We start from the raw sequence: 14,163 nt of genomic DNA on the forward strand, positions 1-14,163 counted from the left end.
ACGAAAATAATAGAATTATGGGGTTGTTTAGGGAATTTCGTGAGTTACTAGATACAATTGTACCTTGTCACTTAATGTTCTTTTTTTGTTTACAAATTGGACACCTTAACAGCTTGTAAATGAAGAAGCAATAATCGGTATTTTTCTGAATAGCTCACCCTTGTCTCGATTTCTCAGCTGTAAATCCCTGATATTCTCTTGCACCCCACCCCTATTTTCACCCCCGTGCCCATAAATCGATTACTCGTCGCCGGCTCGAGTACAGCGTTCGTAAATTAGCACCAGGGCGAACGAGCGTGAGCCAGAAGTGGTTCGACAAGATGGTACAAAGTCGAGGGTCGGCTTCTTTACGAGGGGTGAGCCGGCGGGTGTGGTTAAGCGGCGGGTTTTAGTGGCACTTACCATCGCAAACATTATTTTATCATTTTAATGGCAACCGAAGCGGTACTAGAAGGGCAAAAGAGAACAAACGATGGACCGACTGCTGGTAGGAAAAAGAGAAGAAATGAAAGATGGATACAACGGTAGGCAAATTGGATAGTTCGATGAACCATCCGGGGGTGGAAACTGAAGAGATGAAGCTCGTTTTTTATTGGTTTTTTGGATGATCAAAGTAGTATTATTTACTGAAGCATTTAACGATGAAGTCCAAGAGAAAAATAAAGTCGTGTGACTAACGGAGAAAATGAATGCTCGAAATCGGAAAGAAACCGCAGAAGGAATCAAATCGCAAGAGACGCGGAAAGGAAGAGGATCGGAGGGTTGTAGAAAGGTACGAGGCATAATTCGAGCCGGTGGTCTGAGGTTTCTTCCTAACCTTACTCCCTTCAGATTCCTTCTGCCTTCGTTTCCCATCCCGTCGCCTACAATTGACCCTCACCCCTCCTCTACCTCTCTCGTCTTATATAAGATTACGCTTGTTACGACAGTCTCCGCTCGACAAGGCAGCCTCATCCGTCCGCCCGGCGTGTTGACTTCGTTAGGAAGGACGAGCCGCTTTAATTCACTACCCTCTCGAACCACCCCCATTTACCCTTGCCATCTGCACTCCAAACCTTAACTCCGTGCTAAGGCATCCGTATATATACATCTCGGCTTTTCTTCATTCTCTCGATGAAAGATTTCCTTATTCCTCCCACTCTGTCCTTGCGTATCCATCCTCCTCATTCCTTATCGATTTATCTTCCTCTATTTTGATTTAAAAATTCCTCGAGCAGAAAAAATAGTCGAGATCCATAATTCACCTCAGTTTCTATTATTTTGCAACGATGTCAAGGAATCATCCACGAGACAACAATTTTCCTCCTTCGTGGATTCGACGATAACTTATTCTACAATTTTTATACCCCTCTCTTCGGTTTCTCGTCTCTGCTTGACGATTGAAAAGCACATCTTTGTTCCGAACGACACGACAGTCTTCCTCCGACCCCAATTTCAAAAGACGACCCTCTTTGTGCCCGCGACTCCTTTTCACTCGTTTCCTTTAATTTTCAGACGTTCATACGATTTTGATGTTTCGTCTGAAGACGTTCACCGGTGTCTTTGATTTTTCCGCAAAAGGTTCCATTATTCGAACATCTCGTTCCCGAACGTTTTTCTCGCCCATCTCCTACTGCTCCTCCTTCTCCTGCCAGGTCGACCATCTTTAACGTAAGCTCGACTCCTGTCTAGAAATATCCATCATCCTTGAGGCCAGATTTTTAATAAAACTTCCAGCACCGGCTGCTGCTGCTGCTCCATCCTTAATATGCTCTCATCCCATCTATAGTGATCATCTACGGAGCCGCTGATTTGCCTCCCAACACTCCGCTTCTCTTTCTCCTTTCCTCTTTTCCCTCTTGTATCTCTTGCTTCTCCTTTTTCCTCTCTCTCTCTCTCTCTCTCTCTCTCCCTCTCTCTGGTGTACAGAGAATCGATCGATTCCACAACCGGGATCCATTGTGGCCGACACTCGACCCCCGGACAATACATCGGCTGGAATGTACACACGTCGGGTATACACGATGTTATAGCGTCACAATCGAGGCTGAACATAACAATGGACGTCTGAGAACGATTTGACTTTGTGCCTATAACAAGGGAATATGTTACCTGGCAAATTCCTGGGAAATCGATCGACTGTTACCCGTGATTCCGTGGGACTCTGATTCTTCTTTTGTATTGCCGCTTCCTGGATTTTTTTTACAGTAGCGTTATAATAATTCTTTTCTATTTATATTTGAAAGAAACACCGATGTACATTTCACCCGACAGCAAGTTTTTTCGGAATATCCCAACGGTTTGGATTAATCGAGGAAAATGATATATCGTCACGGTGAATACCGATGCACCGACAATGTATCGACAGTGTATAAACCCTATACACACATCATGGTCAGGTGTCGGGATTCAAAATGATTGTGTCGTTCCGTGTTCGAGAGATATGATTGATTCAACTACTGCTCTGTTTTTTCGTCTTCAAATTATTACATATTAATGCGTTCGTATCGCCGAGGAATTTAATTTATATTAGCTTTTATAAAGTTATCAATGTGCTTCAATTTCGAAATTAATTTACACGTCACGATTTAGTAGGAGGGAATAATCCGAGAATGCTGGAAATGTTTAATCATTCAGAAATTCTGTGTAATTAATTACATTCGATCGTTCCGTACATAACTCTGTTACGGGATTTAAAAGATTGTCTACTGTTTTTATTTCGCAATCACTTTTGAAAATCGAAACCAGTGGAACGAATAACGAGATTTGTTACAAACAACATTCCCGTTTGTGTAATGTACTATCGGTATTGTGAACACATTGTACAAAACTGTTAAAAATAAATACTGGGACGAACACATGAATAAAAGCAGATTTTTCCATGCAGAACTGGGGTAGTTTGGATCTCTTTGTCGTATTTTTTCGTTTATTATTGTTTTACGTAAAATGTAACAAAATAAATATATAGGCAAAATTTGAGGAATTTAAGGAGAATATCTAGAGACATTTTTAAAACTCAACGAGGAAACTGATGTTCTCTATTTACGGTTCCAATTGATCTTGATCATCATCTAAGTTAGGAAATTTCGTCACTCGACTTTTGGCCCTCCCTGTGAATTCCTCGCGCTTGCCTGGGATCTTCCGAATGCGTGTTCCGGAAGAGATGGTACTCATTTTCCCGACCGTTGACTCTCGATGGTCTCACGAAAGTTGTTGCCCTCTTCTAAGACAGAGGAAGAGACAAGGAGAAGATAGCGCTACCCCCTCGATCAACAGAAATTGCCTCGACGTAGTCGTGAAATTTTAGTGTCGCGAATTTCCGAATTGTTCTCCTCATTTTTGTTTCCCCTTCTTCTTTTCCCTTCCCCTCGCGTTACAATTAGAAAAATATTATTTCTAAAGGAATATCAAACGACAGATATAAAGAAGCTTATACGATTCATCGTTTCACCGGAGGAAAATTGATAGAATCTAGGAAAACCGCGTTATTCTTTCAACGATTTTTCTTCGACAAGAATCGGAATACCTGCTTCCTACGGCTATGGCAGACAATGTCTATCTGTTTGTTTTGCAGAAGAGCAATAGGGCTCGTTTGCATGGCTCCATCGATCGACGGTCGCGAGGACTCACGATAATTGAATTGTGAATCCAATCAAGCGGAATGGCCTGTCGAGATTACGAAAGAGATCGCGACACGAGCTGCGATTCTAACTCTCATTCATCCTCACCGCATACTTTCTTTTCTAATTGCTCGTTACCTCAATAAATATGTTGCCATTTCAAAGATAATTTTGAGAAAATATTATTCTTACATCCCTTTCTTTAAATATCCAAGTGTGTTCTATTTAGGACTACTGAATTGGAACGGATTCTTTGGTACCCGAATATCTTATAAGTTAGGAGCCTATTTCTATTGGTGTATCTGGTCACCTAGGATTTCTACGTAACTCAACTCGTTAATTAATCAGAAACGCAGGGAATGCGAAACAAGAAGAAATTTTGATTGAAACACGTCCACGTGTTCATTTGCATAAATGTAAGCACGCGTGCTACCACGGACGTATCTGATTACCCGGGAATCGTTAATTGAAAGTAACTCGCATGTTTGACGCACGGTAATTCCGTACAGAACTCAATGTACCTGTATGCTTAATTTGCTAAAACTGATTCCACGAATGCTCGTTTAATTAGCGGAATCCGTTTCAAACTGCGATTAGAGTTTCATAACTACGAACCACCGCGCTCGTATACACGTAACAAATATTTTTCCCCTGCAAATCTAGTTTGTAATAAATCAAAGGCACACGCGATATTCAGGAAGCTACTTTGAAAGATTAAAAGATATTTCAACGAAGTAAAAAGATTCCTCTCATTACTATGCGACGGTGATTCTTCTGGTTCAGTAATCAAAATCTATATGAATTATACTTATGACTATGAATGTTACTGATGTATACATACGGTAGAAGATAAAATGAATATTTTATGAATCTATTCTTACCCGTTCTAATATTCCTCCCTGACATTTATTTCCCGATGAAAATGTAATAAGTAGGTCAGACAGTTGTTACTCAGCTTTGAATAATTGGTCAAGTTCGTCATGCTTTTGTCGGGAAATAGCCGTTCATTTTTTAAACATATTAAAAGCTGTGAAAGATCTATGTTAACGGCTTCTGTAATTCAATCTCTTATTTATTTTCCATAAAGTGAACTAGTGACTTTGTGGTTTGTCGGCGAACAAAGAAACCCGCTTGTTTCACCGTTCGTCGCTCCAAACAATAATCCTGACCGTCCATTACGCTTTTACGGCGTTTCATTTCGCGCTGAGAGAAGTGCAGCTGTCAGTAGTCGATCGTAAAAAATGTTACAACAGCGTTGTAACGTGGACGATAACTAGCCATCCCCGAGGCGGCGATAAGGCTGACCGTATAAAACTTACACTGTCGAAAGTGATTTAAATATCGGATTCAAGCGACCGCGTCAACGTGGTCTCCGATTTTACGACGATTCGAAGAGCGATGAATTCGAGACGTCCGAGCGATAACTAAGGCCCATAAAATTGTTTGAAAAGAAGCTAAAAAATCGGAGGTAAAAAAAGATCCAACAAGTTTCGAAGATCGAAATACGAATTCTCGCTGAGAAACGAGTGACGTTCTTCGGAAACGTGGGTTAAAAGGTGAACGTGTCGACGAAGAATTCCCCGATATATCTCGACGTCATTCTTCGACTTCCAACGGCGAGAAAATATTCCATCGTGTTGGAACGGGTGGCGGATCGAAAAAGGGCGGTAACCGTATCGCTAGGGGGTTGCGAAGGGACAGGGGATGGATAAAAGGCCAGGAGATTAACGCATCGATTAGTTCGAACACGGTGGAACACTCTTCGGCACTTTGGCGCCGCGTGTGCGCTCCACACACGTTCTTTTTATTATTCGAAAAGCTCTTCTGAGCCTTCATCCAGCTAAACCGATGGGACCAAATACCGTAGACAGCCAGCCGTCTACGCTGGGCCGACATTTTTTCTCTCTCTGGTATTCCGATCCAGAGAGAAGACTTGTTGGTTTGGAAATATCCGATGAAAATCCGGCCTGGTTTGAAATTCTTTTATCTCCAGGATCGATTTCGATCGAGTTCCATGGAAAAATGACATTTTTTCGAAAGACTACAGGTAATTGTACTATTGGATATAGGAAGGACCTCAGTGACTAAAGCTGATTTCGAGAAAAATGTTTTTAAACATTTCATATATATAGTGAAGTTGCTGAAAAAATATCTACAGGTTCTAGGAAATAGAAATTTTAAGATTCTGAAATTTTTTAATTTTAGAATTCTGGAATTTTAGAAATCTGAAATTTTTTAATTTTGTAATCCTGGTATTTTAGAATGCTATACATGTAGAATGGTGAGAGGGCTAGGACACAGTTTGGGGAAGGCCGACCATGACCCCTACCTAGTTAAGCCAATGCATCCAACAGTACAATTTTGCATAGTCACATTGTCTAAATTCGAATGTATTTGTTTGTCAAAAATAATCATCGACTGAGGTGAGGAAATTGTATATTTTGGAAAAGGGGACGTTGGATAGAATAGCATTTCGGAGAGCGGATAGGAAGTGCTTTCGAGAATTTATTTCCCTCGATCGTTGCACGTGTTGCAATAAAGTATTGCATATTGCATTGTTGCGTATAAGCTTAATTCAGGAGAAACTATCAAATATACGGTAAGCTTGTAAATAACAGTTTATTGCCACTGTAACGTTGGGCCAGAAATACGGAAATAGAAATACCTACAGAATTTTCTTTCACACCTTCTCCTTTTTCTTCAAGATCGTATCATCTCAACAACTACTTCTGATACATCTAAAACAGACTTCTAAAATTTTCAAAATACTACAAATTTTAATTTAATCAGTTTGCTTTTCCATTACAATTACCTAGAGTTACCAGCGATTGTTCGATAAAATTCAACAGAGGGAATATTGTTTCGAAATCAATGAACGATAGGAAAATTGAAGGGAATCGAAGAATGGATTCGTTAATGCGTTTCTTCGGGCGTGAGTTCGCGTTGAATTATTATTTCGCGATTGGTGCACGGTCGAAAACACGTTGGAAACTCGTTTCTAGCTGGCGGAAACGTCAAGCGATAAGCGTTCGCTGGCGGTCCGCGAAACGATTAAATAAAAATGAATTTTCGATGCCGCCAGAAAAGTGGGGGCCCGAATAAATTCAGCTGAATTGCGTCGAAGTGAAAGGACGCGAAAGGAAAACGCTCCTTTTTTCTCCTTCGATTTCATAGTAATGGAATTCGTTGTTCAACGAAACGCGTTATCGACATTGCAAATCGTTGCTGTCGAATTTCTTGATATACAGTAAATAAATAATGTCCCCTAATTTCTTCGAAGCATAGCTCGATTAAAACGCAGTTTGACGTTCGAGTGAAAAATCGTGTTACGGTCTCGGTTCTACACACGCGAAAGAAAATATTGTAGCTTACGACGCTTTTAAAATGATTACACCGGCAAATAAAAGGGGATAAAAGGACTGTAACAATGTATATACCCGAAGAAAATGTACGAACTCTGACTCTGGCAATTTACGAGTTAAAGCGAAAATTGTCGAGGAGAAGCAAGAGGCAAAACACTCGTCTAACGGATGCAAATACTCGAGCTACTTCTTTTACGAGCATTTCTCTTTTATCTTGCCCGAATTACACTTTTTGTTACCACTTGAACGCAAAACCAGACATTTTGATGCTCGAATTAAATACAAAAGCACACCGTCAGCATTTTGAAACGTTCCCGGTGGTCCGCAAGGCGGTTCGATTATCTAGCGTCAGGACATTTATCGTTATATCGATCGTCCCACGGGCTCATCGTCGCGTGTCCTGCTTCGAATCTGTCGCCAGGACACACGACACGGTTCCGTGGATGTGTACACACGTATATATAGTGGAGGACTACTCCGGAGCACCGACAGCAAAACCGCAAACACGCGGCTTGGCGCGACCAAACCCCAAACCAAAGCCAACACTATGGCTGCGAGGGTAAGTAGAGCTTACGTAGTTCGAATCGAGGGATTCTGAGGGAGAAAGGGATGCCGAAGGGAGAGAGAGAGAGAGAGGAGCGAAGGAAACGTGGCGTGCTGCAATCGAGGAAGCAGACACTTTCTAATTGGATGCACGGAATCATTCGACGAGGAATGTTTCCGACAGTCTCGTTAAAGAGCCCGATGCAGTCGTTTTTGGAAACCTTCATGGGCCGAATATTGTCCGATATTTTTAAGTCCTTCGAATTTCAATTCGTTTCGTTTGCTATTACAGGGATGGTTTCTATATTAGGTTTCGTTCAAGTTATTCCTCGATTAATTAGCTCTGACGATTTTTCAATTGATCCACGCCAGGCGAATCGACGGTACCGAAGTCGTCAACTTTCAAGAGGTTCGTTATCCTCGATTCCTTTCAACCCCTTTACAGGAATGGGTAATGAACTGGAGGGTCGGTGGATGGTAATCGGTTGTATTATTAAGATGTTACCCTGCGTGAAAGTCGAACGCACTGCCAGAGCGATGGGAAAGAGGGGAGTAAAATCGAAGACAAGTAGAACAAAAGTAATTTCCATATAAAGAAAAATGTGTATCATGTGGGGAATATCATTCAAGAACCATCAATTTATCCGTCTCCAGTTTGCCAGAGACAATTTTCTCCCCCTGTAATCGTGAAACGAAGGACTAGAGAGCGATGAAAAAAATTATCCTGAGTCAGGATCGGAAAGTACATTTTCTTATCGGGCATCTCTTCCCCGTCCTATTTCCGTAGGAATGTCAATCGTTCCGGCCAATCTGCTCGCGTTACGACGCGATGTCCAGTTTCGCATATAGGCCACAGTATCGCAAAATAATATTATTAGATAGCTCGATACGCGTCCAGTTACTTTCAGAACGATCCCACACAAACAACATTATTTTTTTCCTGTAGAAACATTTAATAGCTCCAGTTTGCAAACCTTTTATCTTCGAGATTAATTAAAAATAAAATAAAGTATACGGTAATATAGTAGGTGAATTGAGTCATGTTCTGTAATTTGCATTTAATATTGCAATTACTGTGTTAATTGCTTGTGTTAATTAATTCTCGCTCCGAGTGCAAACGAAAAAATCAAATATTTTCAATTACGATTGTTTCACAGCAACGACTTTTAAAAAGCCTTCTCCTCGATGTCTATTATAATTAAAAAATGTACCGTTATCTCTGGTCAATCTTCTTCAATTAATTCCGGCTGTAATCGCGACGTTTCTAAATGAAAATCCTATGAAATAATCGCGCGTGATGGACGGCAGGAAAAAACAAGCACAAAGAGAAGCTGAGCACTAATGTTCGCTCATTTCAATCATCGTCACGTCGATGGGCGAGCACGAAAATGGCTAATTAGTAGGCAGTGGCTGCAGGCCGGCGCAAAAAAAAAAGGAGAAAAGAGGAAGAATTTTAAAATTACGTTCGCCCGGGCGTTTCACGCAACGTCAGCCGATAAAGCTAAAAGGAAATTCCTTTGCGACCAACTCTTCTCGCTGCTCGTATTGACTCGGACGGGGCTCGAAAAGGATCAGGAATTTTAATATCTCGCTTTAATGGTATTTTTCTTGCTCGATGTATCTCGCCTAGCAGACGACTATTTTCACCGCAGCCACGGCGAGAATGAATAAACCAACCACGGATTTCCAAAATGTCTGGCAAGGCTGGATATCGATCCGAAGCGCCGCGAAATTTCACAAGGTAACGCTTATCAGAGCCATTTGTGATACGTTAAATAGCACGAAAGAAATTAAATTTGAACACTGATAAGAGGAAGGTGGGAAAATGCACCACTTCTTGTTTCGAAGCAAACACATTCAAAATGAAGAAAGGGTGAAAATTCAACTAGTTCGAAGCTATGCTATTTAGGGTGATAATATAAACCAAAACTTTAAAGGTAAGAAATAAATCATTTCCTTTCACAGGCTTTGTGTTTTAAAATAAAAACAAATGATCTTCACTGCTGCACTAATCACATGTAAAATATCAAAATTATTTAGACACCAAAAATGAAAAAATTTCAAAATAGAAAGATATTTCCAAAAATTTTAAAGTCCGAAATAATAGAACTAACTTTTAATAAACACCACTCCAGTGACACCATGGCCCATATTTCCACCTCCTCCCCTAACACCACAATTTTCGTAAACTTTGAACCCAGAAAAGAGTTAATCTGATGTTAGATGTTTATTCTTCACAAAGAGGGCGATGGCTTCCCTTTCGCTATTCGCGTGATCCCGAATACGGTGAGTGGTGAACCGGATGATCGTGGGGTAACACGTTGATCTGGGTTCGAGGGTGCGAGTTGGGTGGTTTAAGTGCGTGTTTAGCGGTGTCGATCCCTCGACAGCCTTTCCACGGGACACTAAAGGCCACTAGGGGTCGCTATACGACTCGTAAGGGTAGCTAGCTAAGGGTAGGTATCTCGTGCACCACCGTACGGAATCGTGCACTATACGTCTTGATCGTTGACACGCTGTCTTTATGGCGCTATTTAATTATCCCTTTGGATCTCGACGAAAGGATTAATACGTTCAAGTTAGAATGAAAGTTTCGAGGCCACTTCCGAGGAAGGAGGAAGAAAAGCAGAGTCGTAAACGCATCGAAAGATCCTTGCCGAGGCGACTGGATACGAAATTTAGGATTCGTGAAACGACAAGAAGACGACGATACGACGACCCCTGCGCGACGTACGAGTTTGGCGATAGTCCAACAGATGCCAATTCAATCTTTCTGCTTGCTGCGGATGTAAAATTTCAGATGGCCAAGGAACTTTCCTCTTCTGTGCCTTTTCCTGGCCACTGCAGTCCTTCGAGTGTGCTTACGAGTTCCTTAACAGGGCATGCATCCCTCAAATATACTATCTTCTTTCACTTGTTTTGCTTTTCATAAGTTATTCACGTTCCGTGATTTTTTGATGAGAAAATATCTTCGGATTTCCAAACGTCGAGATAGCCGCATTGAATATCTCCAGTAACCAATAGCAGGCGTTTCTTTATTTCTCAGCCATCAAGGGGCAAGAATTAATAAGCATTCCGAACTCGTACGCTCGGCCGAACAGCAATTAATTTATTCCCCGCGGTATACGAGTGTCCCGAATGAGAAAATTATTCAAGAAGCCCGTGGGATACGCGCCTCTCTCCTCGTTCACGAGACTTTCCCTCGGTTTCAGGGAACGCTTCGAATTTAACGAGCACCTTCATTGATGAATCGCACTCATCAAAGCGTCGCACGATTTCAGGTTGATCTAACGACGCCACGTAATCACGAGCAAGCTAACGGAGAAGCTTCAAGACGACTGTTGCCACTTACTTAACACGCGTCGCGACGCTCGTCCAACGGGCTAACGCGTATCCCGCTCGAAACACGCATTATTCCGCTTGGAATATGTTCTTGCAACGTTCTACAAGATTCAAAGTCGCTTCTATGTTTGTTCCACTGAGTTTCCCCTGCAATTTCCACGGATTTTGGATTTGTAACGAATGGAAATTCGGGGAAATTTAACGTGTTCTCTGATTTGGCGAATTTCAAGATTCTGAACGAAAATTAACGCTTAAAATACTCATCTTTACAGGTACTTAACTTTTGAACGGATAGATTCCTCAAGCTGAAACTTGCATTTTTTAATTTGTCTCGTCGAATTTTGTATACCTCAAAGTAATGTTCAAACAATTGGAGTACATCAGACCCCACCTCACCAATTAAGAATTATAACTAAATTCAAAATAATATGTTTATATTCCATTACCTTATATTGTCCTAGATCCTTGACACTGCAGGATAATTTAACGTTACGTCCTGCTGGAACTGTGATATTCCCTATTTCTTCGACGAATTCAGGATCTGGGACGGTGGTAACTGAAATCAGAAATTAAACAACGATTTGTACATTGTCAAAGTATACATTGTCAAGTCTCAAACACTAAGAATATATCTTTTTTTTTAAATCACAACATCGCGGACAATCCAAGAACGTATTTTACTTGCAGAGATTCGCTTTAGATACGTTCAGAAGAGATGTACTTTGAGTTATAAGCACTCGCCGATTGGACTGACAGTCTAGTTATTGAATACAAAATGCAATTTTTCAAGTCTGCCGCGCGGTACATCTCGTCGCAAGTAGTCTTGAAAAGTAACAGACTGTTCCTTGTTCGCCGAGGCTGATCGAATCCGCGCCAGGATTTCGACGTATCCGTCTCATCCAAACGGGACATCAGCCATCCATCGCGTTTCCTCCCTGAATAGCATTATTTCTACGACGATACTGACGATCAAAACGAATTTTCTCACGATAGCGCCATGCTAGTGGTTTCCATTCAACCACTGCTTTTGGAGAAGAAACTGCAACCCTTTTTAAAGAAAATTAGAATTATTGTTCTTTAATTTTTACTTAAAAGGAATTCTCAAACCTTCTCGTCCCAAATTAAAATTACCAATCAATAATTATTGAATAATATCTGAAATGTTTAATGATACTTTCGATACAATGTATTTTGTTCTTCATTGAAATTCTGCGAGGTGCAAAATGCACTGCAAATCCATTAACGCTTCAATGCAACCGTGCCGTCATTATCATCGGTATTCATTATCGGTCAAAAAGAATATCGCGAGAACGCAACACGAAGTGCGAAGCGTCGAAATTGTCGAAATGCCTTGAAAGGAATTCACGGTAACGAGAACAAACTAATGGAAGCGCGTCGACATGGAAATCCACATGAAATTTCAATGCTACGCGGAACACCATAGCCAACGCACGCTTTCAAGTACACTATAACAGAGGAATCATAAATCAAACTTGTACGTAGCACAATTATACCATGAAAGGTCTGAAAAGATGCAGATGACAAAGGAAGACAAACTTCTTTGTATATTTTTACTATAAAAGAAAATGAACACACTTATATAAGATAAACCTGAGAGGGATTTTATAAATATTTAATAATTAAGGATTACATTATTACAGCGTAAGAAATGAAGATTTTGAGAATTGCAGCTTGCTCTATATCTCCTTTTACTCTAGGGAAGCCTACTTTGCTCGATACTATACAAAACGTACATTCCTTGATAGTAGGTACTGAAATTCGTGAATTTCAGTTGGATTCTAGCGATCAGATCAAGCTTCTCTAGGGAAAATGGCGATATAGAGGCAGAAATTTTAAAAATCTTAATTTTAATATTCAATATTAATATTAAGAGTAATTCAGAAAAAAATAATATAAAATTTAATGTACAACTGTCACTTCTTTTCCGAACAAAATTTGTTACAATTTTTACAACTTGTTAAATTTTTATTCGCCATCTCACCTTGGTTTACTCTTGTTTAGTAAAATTGTATTTGAAGATAAATGAGAACTTTCATCGAATAGTGGATCGAAATGCATCTAATGCGTTTCAAAGTGCGCTGCTCAAACGATATTACGGATTACAGAGGAGTTGAAAAGGGGTGAGGATCTGGAAGCGGCAAAAAAAAAGAGAAAGATCGTTAGCTCCGAAGAGACCCGACAGGGGAGGTACTACTTTCGAGTTCGAATACGATTCCGCTAACGATCCGTACAGTTGCACCTGTATCCCTGCACCCTCCACGTTCACCTTCGGCTCCAATTCAACCCCCGTAAGATCCCCGGTTGTCTGAGGACAGAGAACGATGAGGCAATCTGTGCTGGCTAAAATAAGTCGCTTGGTTTCCTCTCTCTGTTTTATATCAAATAATTAATCGACGCATTTCCGTTTAATTATAAACACACCCTCCTTTCTCCATCTAAACGCGTTTCGCGTAAATCTTTCGGCGTTCAAGCACGGTTCACAAAGTGAAATGAAAAAAGGAAAAAATAATAATAATAACAATGATCGTAAAGCTCTCAGCGGGTCGGCAACAATTCAACACTTTAAAACAGCTTTATATCGTCCACGCAAAGTGCAGGCAACGCTTGTTTACAACGGCGTCCATAAAAATAAATGCGAGGAAGAGACACACGGCCACGTTCCAGCAAGCAGCTTCTCGCCATAGCCTAGATTTACATGCGCGCGTATATATACGGGTAAATAAATGGAACGGAAAGAAAATGGAGAAACACGAGGAAACGGCGAAAGGTGACTTGTAAAGGTGACTCCTGCTTTTGCCAAGGGAACAGGACCTAACGCTACTAGGAAATTCTCTTTGGGCCACTGCCATCGACTTTGCTATCTGCCAACCCAAAGGAACCACCAGCTTGTGCAGACTTATACACGTGTGTATGTGTGTAACTTAGTGCGAGACCACATTTCGAACTCGCCGAGACAGAGTATCTCTTCCTCGGCTTGGCTCATCCAGCAAATCTCTGATTTTCATAGTTCATAAATAAGATCATATTTTATGTAAAATTAAATGATGGTGCAAAACTGAACTGTTATTGGCAGATTCTTATTAAATAAAAGAAAAAAAAAAATGAATCTTGTTGACTCTTAAATTCTATTATTAAGGCCCTTGTATTATCAGTACCTCTTTTCAGCTTTGGCCCGATGTTTCGTTTCGTCACCCCCGAAATTTCATCGAATAACTGGGCCAACGCTCTCCAACAATAACAACCCTCGGCTAGCGGAAACGAGCACAAGGAACACGCGCCTCGGAGGTGCTCAGCAA

The 14,163-nt window shown here is 40.9% G+C and overlaps 1 protein-coding gene across 2 annotated transcripts in view; it reads right to left on the reverse strand.

The window, feature by feature from the left end:
* LOC117600482 (lachesin) overlaps positions 1-14,163 on the reverse strand; it is a 134,706-nt gene that overhangs the window by 80,751 nt on the left and 39,792 nt on the right. For both annotated transcript variants that reach the window (XM_076692758.1, XM_034315986.2), the window contains exon 2: positions 11,293-11,402. In XM_076692758.1, coding sequence (XP_076548873.1) covers positions 11,293-11,402 — 110 coding nt within the window. The remainder of the gene's footprint in view (positions 1-11,292; positions 11,403-14,163) is intronic.

Source organism: Osmia lignaria, chromosome 15 (genome assembly GCF_051020975.1).
Source record: "Osmia lignaria lignaria isolate PbOS001 chromosome 15, iyOsmLign1, whole genome shotgun sequence".
Classification (NCBI taxonomy): Eukaryota; Metazoa; Arthropoda; class Insecta; order Hymenoptera; family Megachilidae; genus Osmia; species Osmia lignaria.